The 19532-nt window shown below is 42.1% G+C and overlaps 1 protein-coding gene across 3 annotated transcripts in view; it reads right to left on the minus strand.

The window, feature by feature from the left end:
- ankfn1b (ankyrin repeat and fibronectin type III domain containing 1b) overlaps positions 1-19532 on the minus strand; it is a 137741-nt gene that overhangs the window by 24764 nt on the left and 93445 nt on the right. For all 3 annotated transcript variants that reach the window (XM_079659061.1, XM_079659060.1, XM_079659062.1), the window contains one exon: positions 12044-12166. In XM_079659061.1, coding sequence (XP_079515187.1) covers positions 12044-12166 — 123 coding nt within the window. The remainder of the gene's footprint in view (positions 1-12043; positions 12167-19532) is intronic.

The following is a 19532-nucleotide window of genomic DNA, read 5'->3' on the forward strand; positions in this document are numbered from 1 at the left end:
ATATGGGATTTCAGTAGATTTAATCCAAACTATAAGCTGATTGTCATATTATCACATTGTGTTGAGGCCATGATTGTAGCTGCAAATCTACTGTTCTTAATGCTGACCATGTCTTTTTTGATAAACAATAAAGAGAAACCATCCATTGAACATTTCAATGTGTTCTCTGTGACTGCTTCACAATGAAATCAACTCCATATTTTACTATTTCAATATTTTTTATGTGAACCAGCCAAAGTAAATGTTCAGTTTGCACTAGCTGTGAGACAGCTCTGAGGCCTATCAATAAGAAAAATGTTGGGTTACATGTGCTGTATCTGTCCTTTTACTTTTCTATTCTTTAGAAGACTAATCCATCCAGCCGCAGGAAAGAGGACTCAGGCACTTATAATGAATATAATTAATACTACTATATAGACAGGTAATTATACTTTATTTTGAAAAAACTTGAATGATGAACATGCGTAGTATCAAAGCACGGCCTACAACTGTGAGAATAATCTGGATAAAAGACTAGAGATCCAAAACAACAACACACATCACAGACAGTCTATGCCACACAATTTCCTACACTTTTACCAGGTTCAGGAAACAGGAAGCAGTTGTTCTTAGAGACCAAAGTCTCAACCAAAAGGCTTCATGTTTGGCCCCCGATCAATCCCACATCAAATACAGTGAGACTGCATCAACCCGACAAACAATCAACACCCCCAAACTGCAAACAGTCATACGCAGCATTCACTTTATTAGCACTATCGTCCTATTTACACAAACAGCTCCAGACAGTGAGTCACATGTAAACAAAGACTACATATAAAATACGCAGTCTAGACAATTATTGACTAAAAGCCGCAATGGGAAAAACCTGGGATTTCATGTTAAAAGAATATAGCTCGTGGTTCCAGCATCGCAGAATTTCTCAGATTTTTGTGTTGAGCTAAAAAGCAGCCACAAGTATGCACATAACAGCTCATAACAGTTGTGTGCAGAGGGAAATCTCAGAAACACTTCAAAGAAAATGTGAAAAGACTGACTGAGTGGAAAATGTTGCTTAGTCTGAATACTCCCAGTTTACTGTATGTTGCAACATATCAATGACACGGTCCAAACCGTAGGAAAGAACAAATCCATCCAACCTGTTGTCGGCAGTACACAAACTAGCAGAGACAGATAAACACACTGACATCTGACTGTCAATAAGATTAGATCCACAACTTTGCATATTAGCATCTTGGTGAGCTATCTCCCTTTTCCTGTTTACTTTTATTTATCTATTTAATTATTCACATCATTATTTTAACCCCCTCTGCCTCTGAAAGGAGAAAGGAGAAATGCTTAGGACAAATGGTAACTTCAAAATAGTTTCTGGCCACAGTCTCTTGCTTTGTATAAATATAGATAACGTTAATCTAAACTATAAACAATGGAAAATATCTTTACAACGCACGCACAGGCACAACGACTGTAAAGCTACACGTTTTGTTGCTTAGTGGGGTACCTACAGACATGTGTTTACGTGCATAAGCATGTACATGCCAGAGAAAGACATTACATGGGCTGATGCCCAAATTAGCTACAGCAGCACAGAGAAAGATATGTGGATAGTTAGAAACAATAGTAAAATTAAGTTAGTGCAACACAATGCATCCATATATGGACCTCTACTGTATATAACCATGTTTGTCCCAAAGGACTTCAAGGCATGAAGTTGGGAAGAATAAAACTTTTAAAGGGGCCCTATTATGCTCATTTTCAGGTTCATATTTGTATTCTGTGTCTCTACTGTGACATGTCTCCATGTTTAATGTTCAAAAAGCTCTTTATTTTTCTCATACTCCCTGTGCTGCAGCACCTCTTCCCACCCTCTGTCTGAAACCAGAGCTCAGTCTGCTCTGATTGGTTAGCTGGCTGCTCTGTTGCGATTGGTGCACCGCTTAGAGATGTCCCGCCCTTTAGCCGAGTGCGTACAATGTGTTGGACTGCTAGACAATAGAGGAACGAGTGTTACGTAGTAATGTCACAATGTAACGGAAGTCCAAAAAGGCGTCCATTGGAGGCGTTTCAGGCAGGGGGGGAGAGTGGGGGAGAGAAACTCAGTCTTTTATCAGTATTCTTTTCTTCCACCATCTTTCTGTTTCATCCCTTTTATTTGCTCCACCTCACCCCCCAACTCCATCCTCTGCCATCCCATCACACTATGTCACAACATCTCTACGGCCAGCTGACAGGACCCCCCACCCCCCTATTTCCAAACTTCTCAGCAGTGGCGATTTTACTGCCATGAGAACACATAAATCTGTGCCGCATGTTAGTGTGTCTAATCGGGTTTATTACTCATGGGCACAAATGACCATTTATATTAGTTGACATGTATTGCACTGGTTGTCGGCGCAGGTCAAGTCCCACAAAAAAAACAAAGAACTGGAGGTAGAGGTAGATAAAGAGAGGAATAAAAGGCAAAGAGCGGCACCAGAAGGACAGTGCTCGCTGAAAACAGGGTGGTGGGGGTCAGAGAGGCAGACAGTGAGAGGAGAAAGTCACACACACACACACACACACACACACACACACACACACACACACACACACACACACACACACACACACACACACACACACACACACACACACACACACACACACACACACACACACACACACACACACACACACACACACACACACACACACACACACACACACACACACACACACACACACACACACTACGCTGGCTGCTCTAAATGTGGCTTGTAGAAGGAAATTCTGAAATCTGAGTCTTGGCACCAGACAGGCTGGAAGCAGGCAGGCTGCTGGACGTGGAGAGAGAGAGACAGAGAGAGAGAGGGAGAGAGGGAGAGAGGGGGGTGGGCAGTATTACTAGAATTCATATAGCCGTCCCCTCTGTTTGGCTCTTATCAGCTTAAAGGCAACACAAGGTCACGCCAACACTGTGACCCCTCACGCACACTAAGTTGGCATGGCAACACAACAAATGCACACATACACACACTCAGGCTCGCGTATTAAAACGTATGCATGCATCCTGTGCGGAGATCTCGAGTGGTTTTATAGCCAAGGAGACAATCAGAGCGACTCTCGGGGCTCTTTTGCGTCATATTTTATGGATGGGATTTTATCGAGGGATGTATCAGGTGTGTTGCCTGAGTGTTTTGGTATGCATTTGCTAAAAACATCCTTTTACTTTTCCCCCCAAAGGGTCTGTAGAGTGAGATGCGGATGGATTATCCTACCAGATGTGCCTTTGGAAAGTGGTAGACTCGTCTGGAAGCAATGTATCTGATTCAGTAATTCTGTTATTTGTATCAACAAGTACACTCATAAGTGCTGATAAAACATGAATAGGTCTGTAGCACAATAGGCAGCAGACAGCACAACTGATACCAGACAGGATAAAGCCTTGGTCTCTATTGTTTACTCCAGTTGTACACCATGTAGAGACACTATATCCCCTCTGTTGAGTCACCCATTTTTCGTAATCCACTGTCAATTTCCTCCTCTTGATAGGCTCGGTGTGCTGAGAGGTCACTGTTGCTCTGAGGTGATATTTATCTGTCCTTAGCTTTGAATGTGTCACACAATGCTCTTGTGACCTCTCTCATCCGTGTGTGATGCATGAAGCAAATTCCCAGAGTTGAAAGAGTGGTGAATAAGTCTGCGCTAAGATCGCTTGTACCCAGGTTTGTTTGTTTCCCATCTGCTGTTAGTCACAGTTCGCGGAGAAGTAAGTGAAGTGGAAAACCCTAAAGGCATTCTGTGTTAACGTATGCTTTCAATTCCTACATGACTCACTTTGAAGTGTGCGTAATTGGGGAGTCGCGACAAACTGTGGACGGCAGGTATATACTAACCATACTGCGTGTTCCCACATGAACGTGCTCCCGATGACCTTTATCTCCCTCTTATTTACACACCCTTTTTTTTTTTGTCTCCCCTTTTATCTTGTCCTCTTCTTCTCACTTTCTCCCTCACGCTCTCCCTTGGGATATTGGCAGAGAAAGAGTGGGCGGTCCGTTGTATGTTTAACCTTTGAAGTGGGCCTGCTGTGCCGGGCAAGGCCTGCCACCTGTTGGCTCTGTGAGTGTGCATGTGTTGTGTGTGCACGCAGAGGTAAATCTCTCTAATTTTGATGAGCAGAGACAACAGCGGAGTCACCATGGGGATGTGGTGGCGGGCAGCGGCCGACGTTCTCAGGAGGGGGGGGGGCTTCCAAGGTGGGATCACACACACAAACATACACACACCCCTCCTCTGTCAGAGGCTTGGTGACACCATGTCTCCCACGGCGATCGTGGGCCCAGCCTGGGTGGCTCCAGGCCTTCTGTGTGTCTCTCAGTGTGTGTGTTTGTGTGTGTCACACCAAAGGGGTCCCTGCCTGGGCCGCCATATGCCACCCACCCAGCCAGGGAGAGGAGAGGAGAGGGGCGGGGGCGACCCCTGGCCACTGAAGCCACCAGTTGGCCCATTCTCTCAGTCACACGCCGGCCGGGCGCCATGTTTAAAGTCCCACGGCTGTTTATGTGGGATAAGGATGGAGGGAGGTGGAAGGGTGGGGGGGAGGTGGTTGGTCTCCTGACTATGATAAATCCTTTGTAAAAGGCTAAAACTAAAATATGCACGCTCCTGCTTGGACGTATGGATGGATGGATGCTTAGAGGGTGGAGTGGCTGGCGGTGTGCACACATGTACAATCACACAATCATAACTGAATTTCATCTACGGTCCATTGAGCATTGATTTCAATCAGCAACATGATTGAAAGGTTATTAATAACATAGATTCATTTGATATTGCCATGCCAATAGAGTCCATTATGAAGTAGCTACTCTTGGAGGGAGTCGCACCGTGGGCCACATGGGAACATTCCCTGATGGAGACGAGACGACTAAAGAACATTGGGCCTCATGCAGAAACGTTCTTTTAAAGTTGTCTTATATTTACTCTCCATTTTCTATTACCCTGAAGTGTGGAAAGATAAATCCCACTAGATCGTAAAGTGGAGGCGTGAGGTGTGTGGGGCATGTTCATAATTGGCATAGGTAAGGCCACTTGAATGTGTTGTGCTGTGTACAAAATACTCCGGCACATGCCAAAGAGTTGGAGAAATGCCGCCAAAAAAAATGCCGTAAGAAGAAAAGAAGAAAACTTTAGAATAACATCTAATTAAGTGCAGAGAGCAATGCATGAACATCAAAAAGCATCCATGAAAGCCATTTAGGAGTTGCAACTCATGCTAAATCAATGTAGTCTTCATAGGGAAACTGCTCCAAAAGTATTTCTTGGCCCACACATTTAATGATCCAACCATTATAATTATTATTATATAATCATTTAAAAATGTGATTAAAGGATATTCCTGAATTGTATGTTCATCAAATGTAAAACGTATGTTTCCTTGTGCTAGACAAAATGTGTGGATTGTGAAAGCAATTTATCTGGGCGATAATCTAGGGCGACTGTGGCTGTGAGGGAGTGTGGTTGTCTTTCAACCAGAAGGTTGTGGGTTCGATCCCAGCCCATGCAGTCAACATGTCGATGTATCCTTGGGCAAGATACTTAACCCTGAGTTGCTCCCGATGGCATGGCCAACGGTGTGTGAATGTGTGTGAATGTTAGGTCCTAGAGTAAGGTACACTGCTCTGTATGAATGGGTGTGAATGGGTGAATGACATGTAGTATGTAAAGCGCTTTGAGGGGTCTTAAAGACTGGATAAAGCGCTATATAAGTACAGTCCATTGACCATTTATCTCAATTAGGGTTAGGGTTTTCTTAATAACCTTAGAAAAAGAGTAAAAGTGTAAAAAAAAATATGTTGAATCCCAGAAATCGATGGGAACTAACAAAATAAGAACCAATGGTAGATTCCTGCATGAGACACATTGAGCCTTCAGATGAAGATCAGAGTTTCCTGATGGACGGATGACGACATGTCAATCAAGCTGAAGTGACAGATGACAGCAGACCAGAACATATTAAAGGTGATTGATTAACAGAGGTTGTGGCAAATTTAAATTGGATGAGCTAAATGAGGGAACCGGCGTCCGCTAATTGAATATATTTTAAATAATAGAGAGAAAAAGCAACGGATAGCTGGGCTGACATCAGTAAGTCTTTACTTCTGTTCCATTGCGTGGGTGGACAGGTCTGTTCTACCTGAGCCTGCTATCTCAATCTGTTAACTATTTTCTCAACACTAGTTTCAAACTACATTTCTCTTGGGTCCCGAGCAAACTTTCTTCCTGCCTCTGACCCTGAATGCAACTCTAACACACACACTCACAGAGAGTAGGCAGAGGGGTGCAGTTCCCGAGCTTCGTTTGTCTTTTATCCGCTTATAAGCAACACATGGAGCCACGCTGGCCCTCTGACCCACTGGCGGTCTGTCTCTGCACACACACACACACACACACACACACACACACACACACACACACACACACACACACACACACACACACACACACACACACACACACACACACACACACACACACACACACACACACACACACACACACACACACACACACACACACACACACACACACACACACACACACACACACACACACACACACACACACACACACACCATTAACTGGCTTTTTTCTCTCCCATACTTTTTATTTCATAACTTCGTCTTTTCTTTCCAACTTTTCAGTTCATTTTTCAGAACTCTTAATCACTCACTCTGGCTGTCTCCCTCCATCATCTCTTCCATCATTTTATCTACTTCAGTTTCAATCACTCACTTTCTCCCCCCTCCTCTTCTTCTTCTTACCTATTTCAGTCTTCCCTGACATCTCCATTTCCCCCCCTTCTTCTCTTTTCCAGTCTACCCCCCCCCCCCCCTCACTCTGTCTCTCTGTGTCTGTGTGCTGAGTTGAAGTTTGGAGAGGAAACCAGAGTATCAAGTCGGAGACACACAGGACAAGAGGGAGCCAGCCTCATAAATCTCCCTGAGTGCAGCAAACAGCATCCAGAGTCAAGAAGACTTTGTATGAGAGTGTGTGCATGTATTTGTGTGTGGATGCATGCATGTCTGTAGCTATTTTGTGAATGGGTTTGCATAAGAGGGGCTATATACTGTACTGTATTTGTGATTGTTTGCGAGAAAGAATTATAGTCCAGGGCTTATTATCATGTATACTAAAATCTATATTGCCATATCTTGCAAACATCTCAGTCTCAGAAAATGAATATCAAAGGTGAAGGAGCGGCTTGAATCCAAAGTTAACAGGACAGCTCAATTAGCGTGAATAACCAGATTTGTTCTGAAGTCTGTCATCTTTTTTTAAACATGTAGTACTGATGCTTTTGGTCATATTACATGTACTTCATCAGCAGTTTGCTGAGTAATAATAGGATTGCAGATGTTCAGTGTTTCCATTTTAGTCTATGGACTGAAGCTAAGGCCACAAAACAATGGTGCATATTTTCCATGACGTAAAACCTGCACACTGACAACATATCTACACTACCTACAGTATATATGATGTGTGTATATAACTATGCCATGTCAGTGTACTTTCAATAAAACTGTAAAAAAAAACGTAAACTTTCTAGCCCAATATTGCCTCCAGTTTATATATCATCTTGAAGTAGATGTAATGGGTGCCAACGCTTTTTGGTGTTTTAACACATTCTCTGAATAAGGTTTTTATAATGCAGCCAGAAAGCAGAAGTACATTGTTAGACATTCAAACACCAGCATGGATCATTTCACTTCTGTCGGGATCTTTAACCGTATGATCTGAGTAGACATTTCTAAAAAAGAAAAATTATAGGGATCTATAACCTCCTCATTTGTCCCTTTTGTTTGAACTGACAGCTCGCAGCCACAGAAGAAAGGAGAACAAATCTAAAGAAAAGGATGAAAAAGAGTGGTGAATATTAAATTATATTAAAACCAAATGAGGCGAGTGGCACACTGTCCAAAACCACTTTACACCCGGGCCCCTTGAGCATTGCCCTCTTTCTTCCTCCAAGACTTTGGAGATTTCTCTATGTTCTTTTTTTTATTCCCTTCGTGAGGAATTCACAAGGATTAGCACTTGGTAACCCCCATTCTCCCTTTACATACCCAACATAACTATTACAATGTGTGTTTGCTCATGTATGTGTGTGAGCATGAATATCAAGGAGAACATCAGACATGAGTTTCTACCGCGAGTGAGTGTGTATGTTTGGTGTAAAGTAACCAAGTACATTTACTCAAGGATTAACTTCACATGCTACCAAGCACTAAATACAATAATTAAAATGTGTTCCAGCTTTACACACATTAAAACATCAAAGGTTTTAATGACAAAATATGATACGTGATTCTGAAATGGACCAATCTGCATCTGTACTTTTACTTTTGGTACTTTAAGTATATGTAGATGCCAACACTTTTGTACTTTTACTTGAGTAACATTTTGAATGCAGGACTTTTACTTGTAACAGAGTATTCCTACACTCTGGTATTTCTACTTTACTTTAGTATAACATCTGAGTACTTGTTCCACCTCAGTGTTTGGGTGTGTGTTACTATATTGACTACGGGAATGGGTGGCTGGTTTCTCTCCTGGCATTGATATTAGGACTTGATCATAAGAGTGCTGTCAGCTCTGAGTTATCCCTAAAGACAGGGTGGCACCAGGCAGAGCTGAGGGGCCTTCAGGGGACGCATACTGCACAGCCACACACATCACGATCAAACTGGTGTGGTACCAACTTCACATTTCCACTTGTATTTATGAAGTAGATAAGGTTTGATCGCCGATTGCTACAGCACACGTTGATGTTTAAGTACTTAGGTATAGAGTTTCCTCTCCAGGCGTACTGCAGGGGAAATGTTATGGGAAATACAAAAGTGCTTGGCCGACACACATGGCTGCCTCTCCATTGTACTCCTGGGTTTTGGCATAGGGCTCAAACTGTCACCATGAGAGGATCTGGAAATAAAAGACTTATTTACTGGACCTGTGCTGGAACAGAACCAGCATCCCTTTATAACCCCAGTGTTGACTATCAGACTCGACTGGATGTCTCATGTGTCCATGTCAGGAAACAAGGCAGCAGGATTTTATGTTTGGCTGAATGTATTTGTTTGGATATTGAACTTAATGTTCTCATCATGCAAAAAATTCCCTGAGCCATAGCAGCAAACTGAGATAAGGTTAGTTATCAAATGGCTTTTAGAGAAAATTTGCTTTTTATTAGGAATTATTGAATAGAAATCTCCAAAGAACCAATTTGTCTACCGTAGGACGTCACGGGTGTAGATTGTAATTATGACCTCTAATGGTATCCTGCAAAGAAAAAACATATCAATAACTTTTTTTCAGGAAATCAAACCTCTTGTTTCCACTTTACAACTCCCTCTGACTCCCCGATTCTACTCTGTTTTCCAACCATACCCTAGAGGCCTTTTACTATGATTACCAATAACAATAACACTCCCATTATCTTTTATTATCACATTTTCCCAAGCCCCTGCCAACTCTCGCAAACGTTGATAAAGCTACAAAGCGGCTCCTGTTTCAGGCTTGTGTATGGACAGCCTTGGCTGAGAATTCCCTTAATAGTCTAAGTTTGTTTGGGTATCCGACTTGAATCGACATAAACGGCAATGGTCCACTAAATAGATAGTTAAGTGTTAGGTCACCTGAGACTGCTTTACTGCAGCCGGCTGCTGGTAGGGTTCCAGCGTGGTATTTCAAATACTGCTTGTGTGACTTACTGTAAAAAAGTTAGATGTCAAAAGTGTCAAAGAAGGTTGGCAGTAGGCGGATAAACATAATTCAATCTTGGTTTAAGGGTGTAGACGACTACATTTAGATATTTTAGCTATTTTACAGTCTGAAAACACAAAAGATTCACTTAAGCAACAATTGCAGTACCACATTTGAGTTTTATTTGAACTATACTTATAGCTGAGCATATCATATATATTGCTGTCACAATATTAAAAGTATGACTTTGATATGAATACACGCCTAAATACCTTGAAACCAATACTAAAACGATACACAAGCAGAAAGCTAAAACATGTCCAAACATGGTACTTACAATACTTAAAACGGAAAATATTTAGACAATGTCGAAGGAATGTCTTGGCTAACACAACCTAGAAAAATATAGCATTTTCGTTACAAATACAAAACAAAAAGACAAACTGTTTAGACTGACCACAGGAAGTGCAATAAATGTCTAAAAATTCCAAATATGCAACTGATTCATGGGGTGTTTTCGGTGGCTGCCGTTAACACACGTGTTTTCCTTTTGACAGCGTTGATGACTATGCATTCCAGAGAAGCCGCGCTGGTCTTTTCAGGAGCCGGACCGACCTCGTTTCACCTCCCAGTAGCATGACTCAGCCCACAACCTCGAATCTCTCCTCCTGGGGTCCCTTGTTTATTATGTCACAAAAGACCAGTCACACTCCTGTAACGGCGGCTCGCCCCGGAGAAAGTCTGAATCCAGCTGTAGCCGAGCCCCCCTCATCCTTCTCGTAAATGAGCATGTCCAATCTACCTACTGTGTTTCATTAAAACCAGACTACATCAATCAGGACCTGAACTTTAAAGGCCAGGTCCCCCTCTCCAGCAACATGGGAGGAAAACACGAAGCTGTTAAAGTGAAGGACCTCACACTGCAAATGCACTCCAACGCTCATTCACTTAACAGCACATTTCGCCGGTGGACCACACAACGCATGTCGGTCCGAGACCACACAGTAGGTCTCGTAAGGCCGACAAAAGACCTCGTAAGACCTCACAGCGGCCCCTAGCATGACTGGATAGGACCTCAGAGAGCCCCACACCTGTAGCTCCACAAACCGCAAAGTGACTCCACTGAATAGCTACTGTAGTCCCGGCACAGCAATTACAAAGCTGGAAACCGTCTAGACTCGTGACTGTTTGGACGTTTTTTACTTGGCAAAAGGAGGTGCAAAGGAAGTGTGAGATCCGCTTTAACTGAGACTATTTTCCCAATGGCGAGAGAAGTGTAAAGGAAGAGCCAAGAATACATAGCAGGAAGCTCAGGGGGGAAGCCAGTTGGACAGACGGCAGGATGGATGGGTAGATAAATGAGTGGAGGCCTAAACAAGAAGAGGGGAGACTGGGAAGGAGTCCTATGGGTGGGGACGGGAAGGCAGCCTTGTGATGGAAAGCTTTCAAACTCCTTTCATCGGCTGCCTGAGGACTGGAGCTTTACAAGAGCAAGATGAGCCGGCGCCACTGGAGCTGCTTGGCGCTGTTCAGCGAAACCCAGACGCAGAGACGGAGCAGGACCCTATCACCACTACGCCCACTCTCTGCTCCAACCCCACACAGCAGCAATCCGCATGGTGTCTCTCTCTTGTGAATTTGTGTGTATTTCAGTCGTGACATATTCTACTCAGATTCCTGCTTCTGTTACCAGTCTATAAGGTCATATTTCATTTTCATCTGGACAACCCCAGATGGGAACCTTATAGCCATGTACATTGGTTTCAGATCCAAAATAGTTTCAAAAGAAACCAGGGATGTCAAACATACGGAAGCCAGCAGGTCCAATCCGTCCGAGAGATGACTTTGCAAAGTGTAAAAAAATACAGAGAAGACGATAGCTGCAATTTTCACAAATATGTAACATATGTATAAATGAATAACATTTACAATGCAAGGGGATTACTTGACTTTCTTCTTTTAGTTTTAGTTAGTATGGTGGTGTGTCAGTTCAGATGGTCAGGATTGCAACACAGATGTAGAAAGGAATGTAAAATGATAACATTTAAAAAAATATTTTGCTCAGAATTTACTTTTTTTGCAATAAAACAAAGGGAACAATTTGGCATTGTCGATTCTTATAGATTATAAGTCAAATCATAATGCTATGGTTTTACTGGCTCGGCCCACTTGAGATCAAAGCTAGCTGTATTGTATGTTGCCCCTGAACTACAATGAGTTTGACACCCCTGAATAAACTGTCACAAGATGTAGTCCTGAAACAGCATGATTAGATAGATTGAGGGAAGATCTTTGGTCTTACCAGTCCAGACTGAGAGATCGTCTCCTGTAGGATGGAGGTCGGTTCGTGGAAGTCTTCTCGGCTTTGGCAACACGGTCTTTGAGAGACAGACGATTGGTCAATTTGGAGATCCCTGACTCTGACCTTTGGGAAAACAAAAAATAAATGGATCGGAATTAGAACACATGGATTGGTTTTGAAAACATGAACAATTGCTTCAAGAAACCTTCTGTCTTGCAAAACCTATGTGTTATATAATTTATATTCAAGCACAGGAGTTCAGAAGCATTTAACATCACTGGCCTTTTTTTCTCAGCTCTCAGTATGAATAATTGCTAATACACACAGGAGTTGAAATTTGATCAATTCGATACTGTGGGTGTATCATCTGCAGAACTAAAGTAGTTCTCTTTGCCAAAAATGTGAAGTGTTCAGCCAGGGTTAAATGTTGCTGGAGATCACAAAAGTCCCAGTAAAATGGGGTATCCTACTGTATGCCTAAAACTAAACTCATTTTTGCAGATATCAGTTCACAGTGGAAATGTAAGTTGATCAACAGTAACAATGCTGCAGTTCCCAGAGGAAACATTAAGTTTCAGGGAAAGCCGCATACTTCCTGCCTAATTTTCTCCAGATCTTTTTCGCAGAAATAAAAAATGTGAAGTCATACATATTTTAATCTCCCCTATTGGGCTGCCAATGTCCCTGTTCAACTTTTCGCTCAAAATTAAAATCAGGAAATGTAATGTTTCTTCCATTTCAGCCCGGGAAATATTTGATGAGACACAGCGTTGCAATATTGCTGTGGTAACAGTGGGGACTAATCAAAACGCAATAATATTCTCTATCAAAGCCTACAGGGGAACATTTCCCAGTGCACATAAGAGTGTGTGGTGTAAAAAAACACACAAGACTTATTAAGCAAAGGTTTTTATAAATGAAGCCAAATGGAATAGACATATGTAGATAACAACAAAGCATTGAAGAAAATAAATACTTTTCTTGAAATTGACAGAGGACTTTATTAAATGATAGCCAAGCATGCTTCGCCCACCTAATCTAACACACATGCCGTTTCCATTTATCTACAAAAGGATGGAACATTGCTAATAATGACATTACATATGTACATCAACGCTCAACCTGAGCCAAAAAGCGTTTTAGTCTCCATGGTGAGCTCTGTTGGAGAAACGCTGCAGAGATCTGACTACAGGGTGCACCCAGCCACTCGAAAACAAAGCCTGTATCTGCCATCACTGTCGTAAGTTTATATAAGATGCTGCAGAAATAGCAGTTCGCATAAGGTTCTGATAAAGCACGATACAATTTCTTTGATTCCTGAACTGTGACATGGATGATTGACAGTGTGCTGATGCGCCCAGTTTCACAGAACTCAACTGCCAAATTGCCATCAATTCTTAGATCTGACAGGGCCTTGAATCAGTGGTTCCTACGTACTTGTCTAAGAGAGTGCTTTACTTCAGACAGAGGACATACGGTCTGAGTGTCTTGTCAAGCCTAATGCTTCTATAAGAGCACAAATCGATCTAATAGAAAGATTAAGTTGGATAGAGACTTTTATTGCGTAACTGACCTCTAAATGTTCCCACAGGTGTGAAGAAATGACTGCTTTGACCTTTTAAATGAAACCCTCTTTCGTAGGTTTTTTTCGTTGCCCTCTCTCAAAAAAGGCAGAATCCAAGTCATTGAAAGACCTCATAAACCAATGTTCTATCATCAAGTTAAAACACCAAAAAGTACGTATTAGAAAAATATTTTACAGAATGACAGTGGGCACAGAATCAAAGGTATAACAGACATTTTAGAAAAGGTTTTCCATCGATATGAAATTGACAAGCGTTTTCTTCGTATATCCTTTTCTCTCTTGCTACGACAGATTCCTCGTAAGACCAGCTGTTGCACTATAAAGACGCTGCCATAAGCTGAGAAGAAAATACACGAGTTCCCATTCAAAATGACCTCATGCTATGGCTTATCTAGTGGGACAACCCCGCGGCCCTACTGCCTTGGTTCCCACTCCTACACCCTCGACTACTGTTTCCTGACCCTGAGCCAGCTTCTCCAAAGACTTGGTTGACCTCGACAGACAAAGAGGCATATTTTCCTGTATGAATCACACAAACGGGGTGTGGGATTTTAGTCAGATGGCAGAGCAACCCCTAATTGATGGTATTAAGTTAGGCTTTTTCTTCTTCAAGGGCTTTTAATTAAATTAGTAGGACTGCCCTGTGCACGCCAGCTACTGCCAACTTTTGACGCTAATGTCCCTTCCCATAAAGTGTAGTTGTGTGAGAAAAAGTGATTCATAAATAGACTTCAGGAGAGATTGGTTTTGGATCATCGTTGGTTGTAAATAATTGCCTTGGTCTATAGATCTAATGTTTGGCGTGAGCCCATCGGATACTTTAAGAGTTCTCTGTAAAACTTCAAACAAACGTTTGGATCAAACACATGACACAACACGACCATAGGATAAGGACTTCAATGCCATGAAAACACATAGGATCATGACTTCAAAGACACGGGGGCCAGTGGACATAGAAGAGGACTCAGGGAATCCCTTTGAGGGGTTTAGAGGAAAAATGGACATGCGGAGCAGGTGGGTCTCAGTGAAGGGGATCTGCTGGCAACTGGCTGCTTCTTGGCTCCCTGAGAGCCTCGACCCCTGGCTCCACCCCATGCAGCTGTCCCCGATAACATCATCACAGCAGGCACATTGGGATGATGCAATCCCCTTGGAGGCCCGCTCAGGATATCCCGGCCGACTATCGTCTAGAATATTTTCTCTTTCATTTTCCTGGTGTTTTAGGATTCAGTGATTTATTGATTTGTACTAATAGAACTAGTATGTGCCTTTGAGGCCATGTGCTCCTATACACAGACAACACATATCACTCTTAACCTATAGCACAAACAGGGTGTCCATACATAGGAGCCAGACAGAGCTTAGGCACCTGCCAGGCTGCTTTGGCCTATCAATAAACACAATGTACATTCACATTGTATTTCCAATTATGTATTTTATTATCTCACGTCTATCTGAGAGCTTGTTTTTATTCTTAATTTCAACTGTGTTCTAGAATCTGTTACACTTGTTGCTGAAGTGCGCGTTTCAGTTTTTCTGGCGAAATATTTTGACAACTTTTGAATGGATTGCTCGGAAATTTGGCACAGTTGTAATAGCAAATGTTAGCATTCGTAAAAACCAAACCTAAATGCTAGATCTGGCAAATACTACCTGCTAAACTTCAGTGTGTTAGCTTTGTTACTTGGAGCATATTAGCATACTGAGCGTTTAACTCATGGCACTACTGTGCAGCCTCAGAGAGCTGCAAGCGCGGATGTAGACTTTAGTCAAGCCCCCAGGAAAAGTGTTGGCCATTGAAGCCAAGCTTGGTACTCGCCAAAGAATAAAGGACTTGGCGGCAACGAGGTGTGGTAAAGGAAACGCTAGCGGGCTTGTGTCATAGCCCCATGAATGTGGAAGATCAACGACTGATGCAGGTAATTCTATTCCCATTTTGGCTTCACGCGTCACCTAACAACTCTAGGAATGAACGGCGTCCTGCATCCAAAACTTTATCCAGTTCTATTTTTACATGCATGATTCTTCAATAAGCCCTAAAATAAAAACAAAAAATACATACTTTTGTATTTAAAAACCTTTACTTTGTATTATGCTGTTAACTACATGTGCTTGGAAAAACTAAACTTGATAGCATAGTTTACATTGGTATTTAAGAGATAGTAATCCAATTGTAATCTCTTTATTTGATACCCCAGTTTATAGTCCTAGTTACTGCAAGATACGATGACTTCAACTCCATATCTCCCTCCAATGTGAAAGCCCACCCCCGCCTTGCAATGTGACTAAGATTCTGATCTTGCCAGCATTAGTAACTTTCCCCAATCCTGCAGCACAAGAGTGCTTTTGTCAACAATGAATGGCTTGTGTGGTGATACGGAGAAAATGTTGACCTATGCTCACACACACACTTACACACACACTTTCACACTGTCACTGCGAAGGATCGCTTTCCTGCAGACAGCTCCCTTAATGTCACTTTCCCTCTCTGTTCTGTTGCCATGGTAGCAATTAACTGTTCGGAGGTATTCATGTGCAGAACAAATTCTGCTGAAGAACTCATTGTTCTTGCTCACGGTACACAAAGCTATCCAATTTGAACTTTGACCCCTGCTCATAGGTTCAGTGGTCCATTGCTATTCCAGAGAAGGGTGAAGAAGACTGCGTGGAATTCTATTAAAAAACACTACATTACATGTTACTTGTTAGACACTTTTATCCAAAGCGACTTCCATATTCAATACTGTGGACAATCCCCACAGGAGCAATTTGGGGTGAAGTGTCTTGCCCAGGGACACAACGACATGCTGAGTGCAGTGGGGTTTGACCCTGTGCTCCCCTGATCCCAACACCAACGTACTAGTCCACTGCGCCACAGCCCCCCCAATCATCAATGACGTTTAACAGTAAGATACAGGGTTCATTGGTATTACTGTTTTACTAAACAATAAGGAATCAATATTAGCCTGCCTTATACCCTAAGGTGATCATTATTTCATATTATGTTTTTTTCTTGATGAATATTTTTGAAAACTAAGTAATACAGCTTAAGTTAAAATACTATTAGAAGCATTTCTTATCTTTCATTTATTAATACATTTAAACTACTGAAAAACCTTTGATATTAGAAGCACATTTATTTAACATTAATGCTCTTATTGTTTAATCATTCATTGTTTGTCTTGGCCCATGGAAGACGCCATACATTATGTTTACATAGTTGATTAACAGGAAATAATATGACAAGTACAGTATGCTCTGTAAAGTTTCTCAGATCATTGGGAGGGTTTTGTGTTGAATGTCTGAATGAAGGGATCCCACTGAAACCAGCAGAACACTGTGCATTTGATGCGGTCTGTCTGAGGTTGGGCTGCCCTTAACCACAGATCTTATTTCAGATTACTAAAGCACAGACACGATAGTCAATTATAAAGGAGGACAGACGAATACTTGACCCTCTTTTCAGCAATTATGGTAATGGTTGCCTAACACAACTATTTTGTAACGGAGGGAAAACAAAACGCTGGAAATGTCTTTCATCTCCGTGTCCTGCTTCAGCTTCTTATCCCTGCCAATGGAACTCTAATATGCCAAAAAGAGTTTAGGCACCCACCCGTATAACAGATACATGCAAATGAAATGGGCCCAGGCACACACGTTTGCTGGCGTCTGCACACACATACACAAACAAAGTTTAATTCAGGAACATACCCCTCAATGTGTTTCATTAGGCAAACAAAAAGGCTTTCAGTGGTCCAATCATAAAAGAACGCAGCCAAGCTATGAACATTGCTAATTAAAGTCTGCTCAAAGAAAGCCTTGTTTTCCACCCACCATCTCCATCCAAACCCATGTCTGTGTGTACGTCCCTCTACATGGCGGAGGCTGCTTTAATTTCACTTGGACTAAAGTCTCACCAATAAAACATGCTGATATTTCTTTCAGCTAACAAGCTTTCCCTTCAGATATGATTACATTATCTGAATTGCTCAAAGGGTAATGTTTGATTTCTGGTAGCGGTGGCTAAGCATAGGCGATATGATGGCAGTCTGTTACATAATACATGAATCTAATGATTGTGGCCTGCTTCTTCGGACTTCAATTTTCTAAAAATAATTCATTATGGTTAACAGCCAGCTTTGACAAACAATTGCTGATAATTAATGCCGACTCTTTAAATGCCGATGATCTAATCATGACTTGCCAATGTAGGGGATTCTGTTATCTCCCTACGCACATATTCTCATATGCTGCCCATCCACCCACTGGTGTACTCTGAGATATTTCCATCTCGGCTTCTTTCCCCTCCATCCCCTCATTTGCACGTCTCTGAGTCACATTTATCGTTTCATCTACTTTTTTTTTCTTGGTTTTATTGAGCTGCTCCTTCTCACTCCTGTTTTCCACGGAATCGGCACACACATCATTTGTCAGGGAGACAAAAATGAGGGAGGAATTCAACGCTTTTTTAAAAACGTTTGGTTGGCTCCCTGTGGTGTCGGTCTTGATATCGTTCCCCTCAGCGTTTGATGTGTGCCACGAGACTGGTTCACCACAGTGTGACATACAAATGATGGATCTGTATTCAAATTCATCTTGAGTTGAGCTGACAAGTGCATGGAAGCCAACACACTATTAGAAACTGTAGCATTGAGTACACCACTAAAAGGGGGAGGTCTCAGCAAGTGGTATCACAGACCGTTTTTCACTTTCCATTCGCTTTCGGTTTGGTCGGATGAGATAATAATGTGATTTGGAAGAAACTGATCTGGGTAATTTAATAGCGGTCACATTGGTTAGATGTGGTAACAACCAATTAAACACACCGGCACATATGAATGGGAACCGTACAGCATGACGCTTCAGATACTATACTACCCAATTTCAAGGTGAACAGAAGCATTCAATCTGTTTATTATTAGGCTACAATCCAGATATTACAGTCACATATATATATATATCAGATATCTACACAAACTTGACAAGAGTCACGTTGCATCACGTGAAATTGTAACCCAATTATAATTTTCAACAAAATCTCCTCATAAAACTCAAAGAACACAAAAGACTCCTCTTGGACATAGAAAACCTGATAAACCCGATAAACCCATGTGGAACCAGGATCCTAACCCCCTGCATGGGTACACTCAGTATTGGCCTGTAAGAGTCCATGGCTCACCGCATGAGTAGCTAAATGGTGAATAAAAGGCAAAGGAGTAAATATGAGAGTGTGCAAGTATTCATCTCTTTGCAATCTGCAGTAAATATGCTATCATTAAAGTGAATCGGTCTGAATAGCTGATGCAAGTCCATGGTTATGTGCCAGCCTTAATTCTGAACTGAGGCTTTTTGAGGCCTGGCCTGAGAAAGGTGGACACCCCTCCGGTATTATGTTTATGGCCTTGAACCACGCGCACGCATAGGGCACCCCACTTTCCCCCCATCAATCCACAATTGAGCACGGCGTCGAGATTCCAATCAGGGTTGTGCCAGCAGACTGAGGGGATTATTTATGCTGGAAAAGAGCAGGGAGAGAGATGTGTGCGGGTTTCTTGCATTTCTATATTTGGGAGAACCAAAGGTCTATCTGAAAGGTTATAGAAAGTAAACAATTGTCTAGTTTAAAAGCAATATTTTCAGTTGACACTTGGGTTTAAATTACTTGGATTAGGTTTAGGTGAAGAGAAAGTTCGTTTTGGGGTATCTGGGGATCACACGCAAAAATAAAAAATTCCCACTTCAGACCGATGAAGTGACATGGGATAGAACAGTGTTGGCGGTCGATCTGAATGAGTAGTATTCGTTTATTAGTCCCAGAGGGGAAAATGGGTTGCAGCACATCACAAAGGCATTTAAAAAGATAAGACAATACATCACTGACAACAACATAGACACAGATAAAAA

The sequence above is a fragment of the Notothenia rossii genome, assembly GCF_949606895.1.
Source record: "Notothenia rossii genome assembly, chromosome: 11".
Classification (NCBI taxonomy): domain Eukaryota; kingdom Metazoa; phylum Chordata; class Actinopteri; order Perciformes; family Nototheniidae; genus Notothenia; species Notothenia rossii.